This window comes from Artemia franciscana, chromosome 9, assembly GCF_032884065.1.
Source record: "Artemia franciscana chromosome 9, ASM3288406v1, whole genome shotgun sequence".
Lineage (NCBI taxonomy): Eukaryota > Metazoa > Arthropoda > Branchiopoda > Anostraca > Artemiidae > Artemia > Artemia franciscana.
Window position 1 is genome coordinate 43,451,691 of NC_088871.1, and position 15,292 is coordinate 43,466,982.

The 15,292-nt window shown below is 35.7% G+C and overlaps 2 protein-coding genes across 2 annotated transcripts in view; both read right to left on the reverse strand.

Annotated features, from left to right (window-relative positions):
* Nucleotides 1–7,229, reverse strand: part of LOC136031450 (uncharacterized) — a 30,930-nt gene extending 23,701 nt beyond the window's left edge. Inside the window, exon 1 of the mRNA XM_065711048.1 lies at nucleotides 7,198–7,229. The gene's annotated coding sequence lies outside the window, so the exon portion shown is untranslated. The remainder of the gene's footprint in view (nucleotides 1–7,197) is intronic.
* A 1,405-nt stretch (nucleotides 7,230–8,634) lies between these two features.
* The window catches only part of LOC136031449 (F-box/WD repeat-containing protein 5-like), a 63,007-nt gene continuing 56,349 nt past the window's right edge, over nucleotides 8,635–15,292 (reverse strand). Inside the window, exon 10 of the mRNA XM_065711047.1 lies at nucleotides 8,635–12,551. Within this exon, the coding sequence (XP_065567119.1) occupies nucleotides 12,311–12,551 (241 nt within the window). The 3' untranslated portion in view covers nucleotides 8,635–12,310. The remainder of the gene's footprint in view (nucleotides 12,552–15,292) is intronic.

Below are 15,292 nucleotides of genomic sequence, written 5' to 3' on the forward strand. Positions count from 1 at the left end.
CAATTACTCTTTGAGCATCATTAAAAAATTGGCTTTGCCCTTTCTGACCTTCTAAAGGACTAAAGAACTAATATACCATCTTTATAACGAGCAATAATTGTGTATGTATGTATGTATTTTTTCTCAAAATTTTTCTCAATATTTTTCGGGAAAATTGGCATTCTGATATAAATTTTGGCCTAACAAAACAATCTAGATAGGTCAGAAGTTCAAGAAAATTGGTTAAGAGCTTTAAATTTGGAAAAAAAGAAATTATGTGAGTGACGTGATTTATAGATACATCAGTATTCCAATGATGCAATACTGCCACACTTATGTGCCACACTAATGATGCCACAATTATGTGTAAAAATTGAAGATTTTCACGTATAGAGAAGTCTTCATCAAATTGCTTAAAGAGCAAAAAACTGGTAACTGTGAAAATATTTACATTACAACGATTCAAAAGCCTTAAAATAGAAAACCAAAAGGTTGAAGCTTAGTAGAAATCGTTGTTAAAGATAAGATTTGCTTCAATAATCAAACATCTTTGAAAAGACTGTCCTGAAAAGACCTTAAATTGTCTGCGGCAAGCCGCAGACTATAACTACAAACGCTAAGACAAGCGATATTGAGAATCCACATACAGAATCCTGCCGCGTGCCTTAAGCCGAAGGGGGTTGCCAGCCCGGATCCCCTCACTTTTGTGGTTTATCATGTGCTTTGGCAAAAAAGATCGTTTTCTGAAGTAAGCTCTAAAGCAAAGTAATTAGTAGATAAATTTGTTTCTCATACCCTGCCTAAAGATTCTTTTGGTACCTGATATCGGTCTAGAAGTTCTGATATAACGATAGTTGACAATTGAGCTAAACAAATTAGCGGTTGGTCATGAAAATAAAGAGGAATATCACAGCTGAAGTTGAGCAAAAGTATCCTAAGTAGGAGGGGGGTTGCCAACCCTTAGCCGCTCACTTTTGTGGTTTATCTTGCGCTTTGGCGAAAAAAAAATCGCTTTCTAAAGTAAGTTTTATTTCCCAATCCTTCATGGATTTGTGCACCTAATTATCATGAAAAGAGAAATCACCAATGCAACTTACAAAACTTACTCAAAACTCAAATGAAACTCAAAACTTAAATTCATTTGTTTTTGAGTAAGTTTGAATGTCTTAAAAAAAATCCCTATCGTTTTCCCTGTTGTTGGGGTTTATCCTGCTAGCACCATATAATTTGCTAAAAAGATATTCTACATATATGTTTCAGTTAGAGCAAAATTTTCGGTAAAAATATGTATACTGTACGCTTAGGATACACAGGCTCGTTCATTAATAGATTGCCTGTCAAGTAAGCATTGCAGCCGAGATCAGTGCCAGCGTTAAATAATTAATATACGGTTTCACAGACTGTCTCTTTGCATAATGAGTTAAAAAAAAAAATTCCACAAGGCCGTTTTTATCAAAGAAAAGTAAAGAGCTTTATTAAACAAAAAATTGGACAGAAATAAAGTCAGATAATCTTCCAAGTGTAAAACTACCACACATCACTATCAATAAATAAGTAGAGCCCAAAACGAAAAGATCTTACAAAAAAAACCGGCAAACCCAAAATGAGCAAAAATTAGCATGTTTAGGGTTGACATCCCCAATGCCTTCGCAAGGCCAGACCATAATTTGCATTTTACTGAAAAAACGAATGACCATTGATTGTTAGTTTAATATATACGTACTGACATTTATTCCTTAAATGTATTTTGTTTTCAGTAATGTGCAAATTATGTTCTGGTCTCGAGAAGGGAAGGGGGGTTGTCAGCCCTATTCATGTTATTTTTGCTCATTTTGGGTTTCCTTTATTTATTGATGGTGATTTGTGGTAGTTTTATGCTTAGAAGATCATTTGACTTGATTTCTGTTAATTTTTGGTTTAATGCAGCACTTTACTTTTCTTTGAAAACTCGTTTTGTGGAAAAGTATTTTTAAATTAATATCTATTCTTTTTTTATTTGGAATTTATTTATATCTTTTCGGTTTTTTCTATAAGAATCCACCGCTTGGCTTGCTATTTGTATTTTACAGAAACTTTTTCAACAATTTTCAACCCTGACATGCATATATTACCATTTTGTCAATTGGAACTCTGAAAGTTCCAGCTTAATACCCGAAACAATTCTTGAGTTACGCTCTTTTGACAATATGCATGCATATAGGGTTTCTTGATTTAGTTCAAATTTTACCTCTGCATTGGGAATCTAGTAGTGGTAGTAGTAGTAGTAGTAGCAGTGGTTGTAGATGTAGTAGTAACAGCAGCGTGCAAATATTTTCTTTTGGTCAATTGATCATCTTCCTTATAATTTTCCAGAAGTTCTAAATTAATGTACTCGGTCATTCCTGATGTACGCCTTTTTGACAATCCGAATTCACATAACTTGTTTTGATTTAGTTCAACACTCTCTAAAAGGCTTGCCTGAATGCCCCTCGTATTTTTTGGAAAGTCAAGTTCAGCCATGCATACCTTTCTCAATAACATATACAATATGTACGCAATGAATGAATTGCCTAACTTATAGACCTTGCCTTGAGGACTGTGGGGAGGGGGAGTGGCATTACCTAATGCAAAATTATTAGACCATACAACAATGCTGAAGAAAGTAGACGTCTTAAAAGAGATTTTGATTGGATTTTTGTTTAAAAAGAGATTTGATTAGATTTTGATGGGCGTGGGTGAGGGCTGGTTGACTTCCAATCGCTATTGACTCTTAAAGAAGGCACTTAACCTCTTATTTCCTATCAAATAGGTCCTATCCAGGGTTTATACGGTAACCTATTCTACAGGAACCTTACATGCCCCCTGGGCATAACTTGCAACTGTTGCCCTACGGCTCTGGTGGGTTGTGTCAACCCTGGAGGCATTGTTATATTTTCTTTTCGACTATATTGAACAAAAAGGCTATCTTACAATCGTGATCAGAAACATTTGGGGAAAAGAAGATGTGGGGTGGGGTGGGGGATAGCTGCCCTCTGATCACCATTGACTCTTAAAAAGGCCGCAAGAATATGGGATTTCCAGTTGATTGAGCCATGTCCGAAGTTTGTGCGACCACCCCTCCTATAAAATCCTTATATGTTACTAATGGGCAACTAGTATAACTTATAGTCCTTACCCTAAGGGCTGCTGGGAGGGTGTTATCTTCCAGAACTTAATCACTGGACCTTTCAATTATGCTGAACAAAATGGCTATGTTAACATTTTGACTGGATGCGTCTGGGGAAATGATAGGCTTAGGGTAAGGGGCTGGTTGCCACTCAATTACTTTCGACTCTTATAAAGAAATCGAGTGAAAGGCCACTAGATTCTAGTTCAACTTTTTCCAGATTTTCCAGTCGATTGAGCCCCAATCCGAAGTTTGTACGACCACCCCTTCCCTAAAAACCTTGTATGTTAATAATGGGCAACTAGCACAACTTGTAGCCCTTACCTTGAGGGCTGTTGGGGGGTGACGGAAAACTCGAAGAATCGAGTGAGCTCCATTTGAAGTTTCTGTGAGAACTATTCCTATACGAGGGATCCTAATCAGGAGAAAAAAAACATTTTGCCCTTGTCGCTCTTTACTTAGACAGCGCTATTGCGCTGCTGCCTATGAAGATGGGGCAGCACCTCATGCTTGGGTGCACTTAAGGTGCCAACCCAAAAAAACACACAGGGGGACCAAATGTACTTCTCGAACTTAGGGGGGGGGGGGAGAAAATTTGTTAATTGGTCATTTTTTCAATAAAAGTAAAAAAGAGGCATTTTTAAACGAAATTGCCCCAAAACGGGTATTTTTCGAGATGAAGGGGGGGGGGGGAGACAGAAAATCTAGAGGAGGAAATGCTCCTCTCTCCCTTGACACTATTGAGGGGCACACCTCCTAGAGCACTGTCATTATAGAAACGGTGATCAGACGTCCAGAAGGCGAGATTTTCTGTGGGAAACGATTCAGAATTGAAAGTATGGAGCTTTCCAGCCCTACTTCACCAACCCAAAAAAGCCGCATTGAAGAGAGAAAACGATCCACACCGTTATGGTCGGTCACTTGTGGGACAATCCAAAGAATATGAATCAAATCAGGTTATGAATATACAAATCAGGTAAGAATATGAATTCACCAACAATAGATTCAAATTGTACAGCACAATTTACTAAACAAGTTGAGTGCATCTGTAGCCTCAAAGTCAATTAAATTAAAAAATAACAAGTTTTGAAAAGGGCTGTCCCCTCCTCAACGCCCCACTCTTTACGCTAAAATTTGACTCTTTGTCACAACTCTACTTTTTAAAACAATAAAAACTTTAGCGTAAAAAGAGGGATGTTGAGGAGGGGACAGCCCCTTTCACATACAGATTAACTTCTATTCATTTTAAGTTTTAATGCTGCTACTTAGTCTCAGTAAAAAAATAGTTTTTTTATATTCAATTTATGAACGTTTTTTAATTAACGGAGGTTTCGATTTTGGCTCACCGTACATGAATAATTAAAAAGAAATTTGCATTTTCGTTTTACTTTTTTTTGGCTAAATTGTTTTGTCAAACTTTTTATCGGACAATTTTGAGAAAAAAGGGACGGGGGGGGGGGCTAGTTTCCCTCCAGTTTGTTTCCAGTTTACTTCCAGAGCTTTTAATTTTATTTAAGAATGTTTTTATCAATAATAAATATACGTAACTTAAAAATTGACTTATGTAACGAACTTCTATATTCAAATATTTGTATTACGTATATGAGGGGGTTCACCCCCCTCGTCAATACCTCGGTCTTTACACTAAAGTTCAAATTTTGTTCTAATTCTTTAAGAATGGGCCCGGTATCACAAAGGACGTTTAATTTGAATAAATAGCTCTTCTGAAATTACTAAACATACTTTAGCGTATAGAGCGAGGTATTGAGGAAGGGATGAAACCCCCAAACCTCACCATACAAAATACCCCCTGAAAACGTCTGTATACTTCTCAATAACCAATACTATATGTAGACAATGGGCAAAGTTCATAACTTGCAGCCCATCCCCCGGGACTGCGGGGTATTGAGTCATCCTCAAAGACACAGCTATTGGATTTTTTGACTATCTCAAATAAAATGGTTATCTCAAAATTTTGGTCTGGTGACCTTGGGGAACAATGAGCATGGCAGGGGGACTAGTTACCCTCCATTCCTTTTGGTCCCTTGGAAAGAGCACTAGACCTTTTAATTTCCATTAGAATGAGCCCTTTTGCGATATTCTAGGACCACTGAGTCGACACGGTCACCCCTGGGGAAAAAAACAACAAAAAAACAAAAACACATCCGTTATCTTTCTTCTGGCAAAAAATAAAAAATTCCACGGTTTTGCAGATAATACCTTGAAACCTCTACAGTAGGGTTTTCTGATACGTGGAATCTGATGGTGTGGTTTTTATTAAGATTTTGTGACTTTTAGGGAGTGTTTCCCACTTTTTTCAGAAATAGGGCAAATTTTCTCAGGCTCGTAACTTTTGATAGGTAAGATTAAACTTGATGAAACTTGTATATTAAAAAAATCAGCATAAAATACGATTCTTTTGATGTCCTCTCTTTATCACAATTCCGTTTTTTAGAGTTTTGGTTATTATTGAGCCGGGTCACTCCTTACTACAGTTTGTCACCATTAACTGTTAGATATTCTGTGAAACCGACGATTTTCTATACATTCCCATGCAGCCCCCTCCCATCTTTCAAATATTGTCAAGTTGACTGTCGACTTGTAATGCATGCAATAGAGAGATTGCATGAATAATGTAGCCCTCAGGTAAGATACTCAAAGAGGTTTCTAAATGACGCATGGTTTAAATATTTGCTGTTGGTAACTTTAAATATCTGAACAGAAAAGAACAGAACAGAAAAGAACAGAAGAGGTTTCTAAATGACGCATGGTTTAAATATTTTGTTACATGGTTAAATAAATGTGCAAAATAAAAAACCTAGAGCCCTACAGATAAGCCTCCTACAATGCTTACTTTAGAACTCGACAATTAAAAACAAACTACATGCGTACGTTTTCCATGCAGGGGTAAAAAAGGCTAAAAATAAAGAAAAAATCATATATTTCTGGATACATTTCGGGTAACTGAAATGAACATTAAAGATTTATTTCTACATTGAGATTCGTTGATGAATTTTTAATACAATACATTACACTTTTGCTTTGAATTTTTTGAATCAAAAATTAAACCACGATAATTAAAGATTCATTACTACAAATATCCTTAGAAAACATCCAGATTTTTTATGACTTTTCATATAATTTGCTTCCTTTTCAATATAATTTGCTTGATTTTCCATATAATTCAACTTTTTTTCAGGTTATTTAGGTTCTGCCTCTCTCTCCCCTGAAATTCACCGGATTGGTAAGGGGTGTAGCATAATCTTAAACTCTCCTACCACTTTTTGGTAAAAATATCCATTTTAAGAACAGTGTGCGTAAAATTTTTGACTTTGGAATGACCAATAAAATTTTCAATAGTGGGACCCTCCCACCCCCTATTAAAACAAACCGCCCGTCCAAACCATGCTCTTACCAGTTGAAATTATAAGATTATAAGAATTGTAATAATTTTCAAAATTTACCGATTCAAATTTTTCTTCCTTGGAAAAGGTCGTAGTTCATCAGCCTGAAGGGAACATTACCGCATATAACACGACTTTTAACCATTTCTTAGAAATGTTTCGAGTTATTGATTGTTTAGAATAGACGGTTAAGGCAACAGGAGCATCAACTGAGAGGGGGGGGGGGGGGGTCAGGGAGCACTGACCTCAAGGTTTCGTTTACTCTAGATGGATTTTGTCTCCAAAAGGATTTTGTCTCCAAAACTACCTCCTGAAGCTTCTGCATCTGTGCCGGTGAACAAGATAGCAAATAGCAAACAATGCGCAGTTTTTTGAATTTTGACGGAATCACTTACTTGAACTAATAGATTCACGAAAATTTTCACTTTAAGCACATAATCCACTAAATGTAAAAAAAATAATGAGGTCAATGAACCCCACATCCTCCAGAGCCTCTGTCTATATCATTTCAGAGATTACATATTTTAAACTGGGCAATTTTAAAAGATAAATCATTCAAGCTCTTATTGAAATAATACATAGATTAGTGGCGGAAATGCATCTAACGTCGAGTAAAGAAGAGAGTTAGCTACAATAAAAATCACGATAAAAGTAAAATAATTAACTCACCAAAATAACTATCTCGATACCAACCATACATTAAGTCGAAATTTCTGAAAATCCTACAATTGCTGATAAGCGAGAGGATTGATAACGTTATCTTCAGAATAAAAATAAGCCGTTTAGTGATAACGTGTTAGTGAAGATCTTTCTCTCAATGGACACACATATTTGACTTTCTAAACACAATGACGCATCTAGTGGGGTTTCCCTTTTCTCAACATTTTTTTAGAGATTTCACAGGTTCTAGAATCTTTTATTTTTATTATTACGGTAAATAATGAGGGAGAAATCCCTATTTCGATAAATAGACAAATTTCATGAGTAAAGCTTGGCTTTGGTCGTATGAATTTATTGTTCATATTCGATCATGTAAGAAAAAAATGCATAGCCAGTGATGATAGCGACGAGAAGGAAGACAAATAGGGCGTATGTAAATAAGTTTGTCGATTTTGGAATCAGGATAAAAATTAAATCCTTTGATGGATATATTATTTTCAATAGAACATTTTATGAGGTTTTGGTTGGTAATCACACGAGTTGCGCTCTACTTGGAGTTCAGTACCATGAATCAATCAGAAACGTACACAGGACTTTTTTTCGAGGAGTCCAATAATAAAAACAATAGTTTTACATAATTCGAAAAACAATTAGCCTTGAATTCAGAAAAAAACTTACATTTTCCTTTGGGGGGGGGGGGGGCTCAGACCTAAAGTATCCACAAAGCGCACGTCCTTGTCACGATAGGCTTGATATACTAGTTTTAGAGTTATATTTTAAGCTCGTTACTACTTGTCATTAAAAGCCCATTGATAGCTTATTTTCTCTCAATAAATTTTTCTCGAAATTTTGGCACAAACTCTGTGAGCGACATTCTTGATCCCTCCTCCCCCTAAAAAATCCCAACAAAACACTAGATTCCCTGACAATCTTGTAAAAAACATCTTCTCCATCACTTCGGAAGTATTTCTACGACTAAATCTGCCGTTAACAAGTAAATCATGTAAGGAATTTCCCCACGATTCGTCCAAGACCTTTCGGGACCAAAAAAACAGCTCAGTGGAGACTGGGCTCCTCCGAATAAGATGCCTTGAAATCTTTCAAAAAGACAACGTCAGTCACTTCAAAGTATTTTTACTGAAATATACATCCTTATTTTTAACTAATTACTAAACTCAAATTCTTCCTACTACAGCTGAGGCAATAAAAGCACCAGATTTTTTGGTATCTTTTTTAAAGGATCCCCTATTCGCTTCAAAAGTATTTTGGTTTATATTCATATTTTAGAAGTAAATATTAAAATAAAACTAACTCTAACAGAGCTGAGGCAACAAAAGGCGTCTCAAACGTCTCACACGTTTCGTTTATATGTTCAACGTCAAAACATTTACATTATAAAGACTAGCGGCATCTTGGCGTCACGAACCTAGTAAAAATAAAGAGCCCTTAAAACTTAAAATTTTATTAACATTCCAGTAATGCACATTCCGTAATTATTCCGGTATTATATAAAATGCACGGAACGGTCAAAAATGAAAACTAATAAACAATAAAACTAGAATTGAAAGCACTAGAATTGATCTTAAATAGTAGCTTAAGTTAAGAAAACGTAGTAAAAGACCAACGAAAAAATATATGTAAATACAATAGAACAAGAACCAAGGTAGATAAGGACACTATACGAAGAAAAAAGACCATTTAATAAATCACTTAATAAAGTACATGAAATAACATAGTTTTTCGTAATACTTGAAACGAGTATAGGGTAAAAACAATAAACAAAAGGAGAAAGAGAGAGAAATGATTTGTTTTTACCGCACAATCAAATACTTTAGAATGGTTGCCCAGGGTACTTTATACTGGGCTAGACGTTTACCCCCCCGGAAAATACCCACCGTGGCTGGTTGGTCTCCAATCACTTTCCACTTATAAAAAAGGACCAGGACCCTCAATTTCGGATCGAGTAAGAATCCTCCGAAGTTACTACAGCCAAGAGGTGAAGGTGGGGATGAGGAAGAGGCAGTCCCACTTATATATGGTCCCTTTTAAGGTTTACACAAATTCCAATGTCTTAGGTAAATTCCCCGTTGTTTTACAATTTCAAACATTTGCATATAAGGGCTTTAAATTTCTGGGGTTCTCTGATTGTTTTGTAGTTAGCGAGGGAAGGAGATGCCTCAAAGGGTGCATTTTAATGCCAAAACACTCCAACTCTCATTGAGCCTTCAGGTAAATACACAGTTAGTTCTAAGGGAGAGTGGAGATAGAAATTTATATATAATCCCCAGGGCTGTACCCAGAACTTTTGTTTGGAGGGTTGTTTCTTCAGGGGGAGGGAGTGGTACAAACAAACTTTTAAAAAACACATCAAAAATGTGAAATTGATATTTCATTACTCTTGATTTCTGGGAATATTTGTGGTCTATACTATTATTTTGACAGCAAAGAGTAACATTAAACCCCAAAATGAGTAGATTTGGCTCTGTATAGGAGGGGGACAACCACTTGCTCATCCCTACATCCACCTAATGGTCGCAGAAACTTCGAAGGGTGCTCATTACGTCAAAAATTAAGAGTTAGTCCTTTTTTTGAAAGTCGAAAGTGACTAGAGACTAGGGAAGGGCGTGTATTTTCCAGGGGGGGGGGTAAACGCCGGATTCCACCTTACACGCAGACGCACATAAGTAGGGGCTAATTTTTGGATCTTGTAAATTTTACAATTTATTCGCGATGTTCCTTTATCAGTTGAGAATCTCGCCTTTTTTGCTTTTTAAATAAGAGCTTATAGATACATTACTAAGACCAAGATCAAAAGGGTTTTGATTTGGGGCAGGGTGGGGGTAAAATATGAAAAAAGCAATTTTAGGTAGGTGCACATAGGTTCACCCTTTTGTTTTTCCAAGAACGCTTGTCCAAGCAAATCTCAAGCGTAGGTATTTTCGAAGACCACACTGCTTTTCCATGAAGAATAAAGAACAGTTTAATATACATATACAATGGCCACCATCAACAGATAAACTAAATCATCTGTTGATGGTTATAAATCTCAGGGGAATAGACCCCCCTTCCCTAGATGCAGGTATGGATTATATATGTGTTTTAGGTGAATATCTATATTTAGATGGGGTTCAAACCGAGATGCGCTACCCTTCGAATCACCCATTACAATAGTCCAGACTTGGTTTACAGTGACTGCAGTTTAGTGGTAAAAAGGCCCTAATCTAGGAATAGCTAAAATATGACATCAAGTCATTCTGCAGTAACAAATATTACTGGAACGGGTGGTATGACTTTTGCAGTGCCTAAAAAATGCCTTTTTACACAGGAACGTAACAGATGTCCACCTCCACAGTCTCTGTCTGAATTTATTCTGGGATTCCCCCGCCTCTCTCTTAGCCATTGTGCAATCGATCACTGTGTATTTTTGCATGATTTTCCCCAACCTAGGGGGAGTATGAAGGGCTTGAATCAAGCCTAGAAATGGACAGGGAAAAATTAATTCAGCAATAAACAAACTAAACACATTTTTTTCAGCAAAGAAAGGAGCATCTGTGAAATTCTGACTGTTAGGGAGTTTAACCACGTCAAGATCACTCCTCTGCTGAACAAGATTAACCGTCTTAATTGTAGTAGGTAATAATAGCGTAAACAATTAGAGGAGGAACTTTCCTGAAACATCCAAGACAAGGCAATTTCAGGGATATCATGCTAGTGGATATTATGTATTGTTGCATTTAGTAGATCACATCCAGGGAAGTTATAATTAGTTAGATAAGTAACCCTTGCAGTTCTAAAACAATAACAACACCAATGAAATATAATAAAGAAGGGCATCGCCTCTGAATATAGAGCTAAAATAAATCTTTTTAGTCCAAATAGCCATTCAGATAAAAGTATAACTAAAAATGGAGGAAGCAGGAAAGTAGAAGAAGATAATACATCGAAGTCTACAAAATCTGTCAATTAAATTAGAAATTTTTTTCATATCTAACTTCACTCCCTTTTCCACGATAGCTTTTATCAATCCCTAGGTGAGTACGATATGTTCTTGATCAATATGCATAAATAATATAAATTTTATATATATTTCGTATATGATTATTACCTTTTTGAAACAGCATATGCACCCACCTTTCAAAAATATCAAATATTTTACCAGAAAATTTTTGTACAAAACCAGATGTCAAATAGTCTGAATAACTGCACCAATTGAATGTATTTCGACCGCTCATCTCTGAAGATGACCAGGCTCTAAGAATCATTTTTTGGGTAAATTACCAAGTAAATCAAAATAAAAGCAATTTTTACCCCCCCCCTGGATCAATCTGAGGTCCTGAACTAAAAATCCCGATTTTCTAAGATTTTTCTTCTGATAGTTTTAAAATTTTTCGTCGGTGTTACCACGTTAACATGAGAACAAATAAGCAAAACTAATTCACGAGAAATGACAGCGCATTTTGTCCGTAGAAACTCAAACATTAATAATCTGTTGACCCCAAATACTATACTTTAGTGTTTTAGGTTTTTTTTCTGCAATTTTTTTCACCTTATTTCTTTGCTATTTGTTTTTTTCAAAATTACGCACCCGCTACTGCCAAAAACTAGCGGCATATGGAGGGCTTTTTTCATTAGAAATGGAATTTCCTAATTTTCCTTAATATTTTACGATATATATATATACAGCTGCTATTAGTTGAAGATGATCCTACAAATTTTCCTATTGATGTGACGGCTGATACCATCAATCATTGTAAATATTGCCGGTATTTCCTTTTCGCAACCAATAAAGGCAAAAATGTTTTTGATTGTTTGGTTTTCTTCTTGACATTTCCCTAAGGTTTGACCTTAATGTTCCATGCTTTTTTTTATTTATAGGATCAAACATGCCCTCTTTTCTAGATTCAAAGAAAACACCTTGTATATAAACAATAGGCAATATGCATAACTTACAGTCTTGCACCAGGAGCTAACTTGGGGGCATAGTTATATAGCCTTCAGAAGTTTCTAGTTAACCAATTCAATAATCAGATTTCGATTTCACTACGCTTGGTACTTCTTTAAACCTTCCCAATTCTTTTGATGAAATAGAGCTAAACTATGTTGCATAAAGTTCTAATAAAAATCACTTAATTTTAGATCTTGTTTCAGCTCCTTTTCCACAATCACTTGTGTCAATCTCAAGATGGTTACAAAGCGATCTTGATCGCCATATCTTCAGCGTAAAATCATCGGAGGCGGTGACAAGCATTTCAGGATCTTTTGGGTTGAACGCAATAGCGTTGACAACATCTTCATGAGGATATTTGGCAATACAAGTTCCATAGTGCCGATCCCAAAGATAACCGTGCTTGTCCTCGGCCCCACTAAAATAAAGATTCATTTAAAATAGGCATGGGCTAACTATGGCCTGCAAGCCAAGCGTGGACAGACAGCGCATACTGTACAGCCCACAGACTTATAGCTTTTGTATGTTGCGATCACGCGTCTATCTTATTTTTTCCCGAACTAATTATATTATCTCGCACATTTCTTTCTTCATAATAAACAACCAAGAGAGATAAAACTCGGCAAAAAGAAAACTTCAAACGAGACGAGGGCCAGTAGAATTGAAAGACTAAAACAACGCGGAAATTTCGCCTGTATCCAAACAAGGCGTCTTCAGCACAAGATAGAAAATTAAAAGAAAACTAATTTAAAAACAAATAAAAACCACCACCAATAATAATAAATACAATTGTCGCTAGTTATCCACGTAGGGAAAAGCAGCTATTTGAGTAGCTTCAATGAGAATCAAAGAGCAATCGAGGAAAAATTATGAAAATTGAAACTTAGTTAATTATTCTGTTGCGAAATAATCCTCTTGTAAGCTAACATTGAAGCAACTCTTTTTGGTCTAGTGGTTAATCTTGTCCCCTGGTGATTGTGTAAAATTTTAATTCCCCCATCGACTATTGGTTCATTTTTAAAAGAATATCATAAATTGGGTCAATATTTAAATTCCCTGTGTCTCTATTTATTGAAATATTAGCAAATATATGTTTTTTCATTTCTATAGCCTCCCTCGCCCACTGAGTAAAACCTCTATCATTAGAAATAGCTGTAGCCTCATCGAATTGTATAAAATGTTCGGGGTAAAAGAATGTATGTTCAGCTAGACCCGAAACAAAAGTTTCGGGAGGCTTTCTTAGTTGTAGGGTTTTTTCTATTGAGTTGCGATGCTCAATAAATCTTTCAGTAAATTGTTGGTGAGTTCTACCAATATAAAACTTCCCACAGGAACAAGGAATTTTATACACCCCACTAACTAAATCCCCCCGGGTTAAATCCTTCCCAGAATTAAGAAAACTACCTAATGGTCTCACTGATTGGAAACAAGTATCAATGTTATGTTTACCTAAAATTCTTTTAAGCATCTCCCCCAAAGTGGGTACATAAGGTAAAGAAATGAAACTTTTCGGTAAGTTTAATTCTGTGCACTGTAACCCTATTGTTGTGTTTAATGCGTCTATTTTTTACTATTTCATCAATGAATTTAACCGGGTAGCTATTACAAAATAAAACATCCCTCAAATACAACAATTCAGAATCTAAAAACTCCCGGGAACAAATTCTGAAAGCTCTTTCCACCAGTGCAATCACAACCCCTCGTTTCACTGAAATAGGGTGGCAAGAGTGAAAGCTCAAATACCTATCACTGTGAGTAGGCTTTCTATATACTGAAAAAAGTAAATGGGACTCACTTTTAATCAATAAGATATCCAGAAAAGGTAGTTTATCACTTTCTTCAAACTCTACTGTAAATTTTACGTTTTTGTCAAAACTATTTAGATGTTTATGGAAAAGGTCGAAAGACTCTAAACCGTGTTTCCAAATGCAGACCACATCATCCATGAATCTGCCCCAGAAACAAGGAGAGAGCCTAAAACTGTGTATGGCGGAGGTTTCAATAGATTCCATGAAGAGATTTGCCAACAAAGGGGAGAGAGATGCCCCCATAGCCAAAACAAACACCTGTTTGTAAAGTTCACCTCTAAAACCAAAATAAAGAGAATGTTCATTTGCAAGAATAACTAATTTCATAATGACTTCAATCTCCAAACTCGCCATGGTCACATCTTGCATCAAATCAAAGTGCTTTTGTAATTTAATCCTTAATATATCCTCGCACTTTTTCACGTTACAATTTGAATACATGGACACCGCATCAAAACTACAGAGAATTGAATTCTTCTGCAATGTGAAATTTTTTAACTTATTAGTAAGATCAGTGGAATTTTTTATATATGATTTTTGTGTTCCTAAGAGTGGACGCAATGCCACCGACAACCACTTTCCTAATTTCGCCACTGGTGATGAAAAAGTTGATACAATGTGACGGAGGGGGACTCCCGTCTTATGAATTTTGGGTAGACCATAGATCTTTGGTGCGGAACAACCTCTTGGATAAAATTTATTATAAAATTGCGGGGTAATGTGCAAATTATTTTTCAGGGACTCCAATTCCTTTCTAATCGACTTTACATATTTATCCGTAGGATCGAAATCCAATTTCTTGTAAAAAGTGGTATCCGAAATGATTGTATTCATTTTACGATCATAATCATCAGTGTCCATAATTACAATAGTATTGCCTTTATCTGCCCTAGTGATAGTAAGGGTCTTATCCTTTTTCAAATCAGAAAGTATTTTAATGTCATTTTTTGTTATATCATTTTCAATTTTTTTCATGTTTCTTCATAATTTTCTTTCTTCATAAATGACTTTCAATTAAACCAAAAGTACAAAATTATGAATAGCATGGGTTTACGTTAAGGCTTATGTTCCCAGTGTAATTTTTGGAGTTTAATTTTTCAGCTCTCTTAGAGTTTTAATATATCAACGAAAGACGACCACTTGCTGTCATTCTATAGCTGAGATTCAGTTCCTTCCATCTACCAAACTATATTTTGAAATTCGGTGTACATAGTTTCATAGATGGAAAATACATTGAATATTTGTCGGAAACTGTAGAAAAAAAGACAATTTTCCTACTTTTAAGCAAATTTAGAACCTTCTCCAATAAAAACTTTATGTAATATCTTAATTCTGGCTCGGTGAATGGATT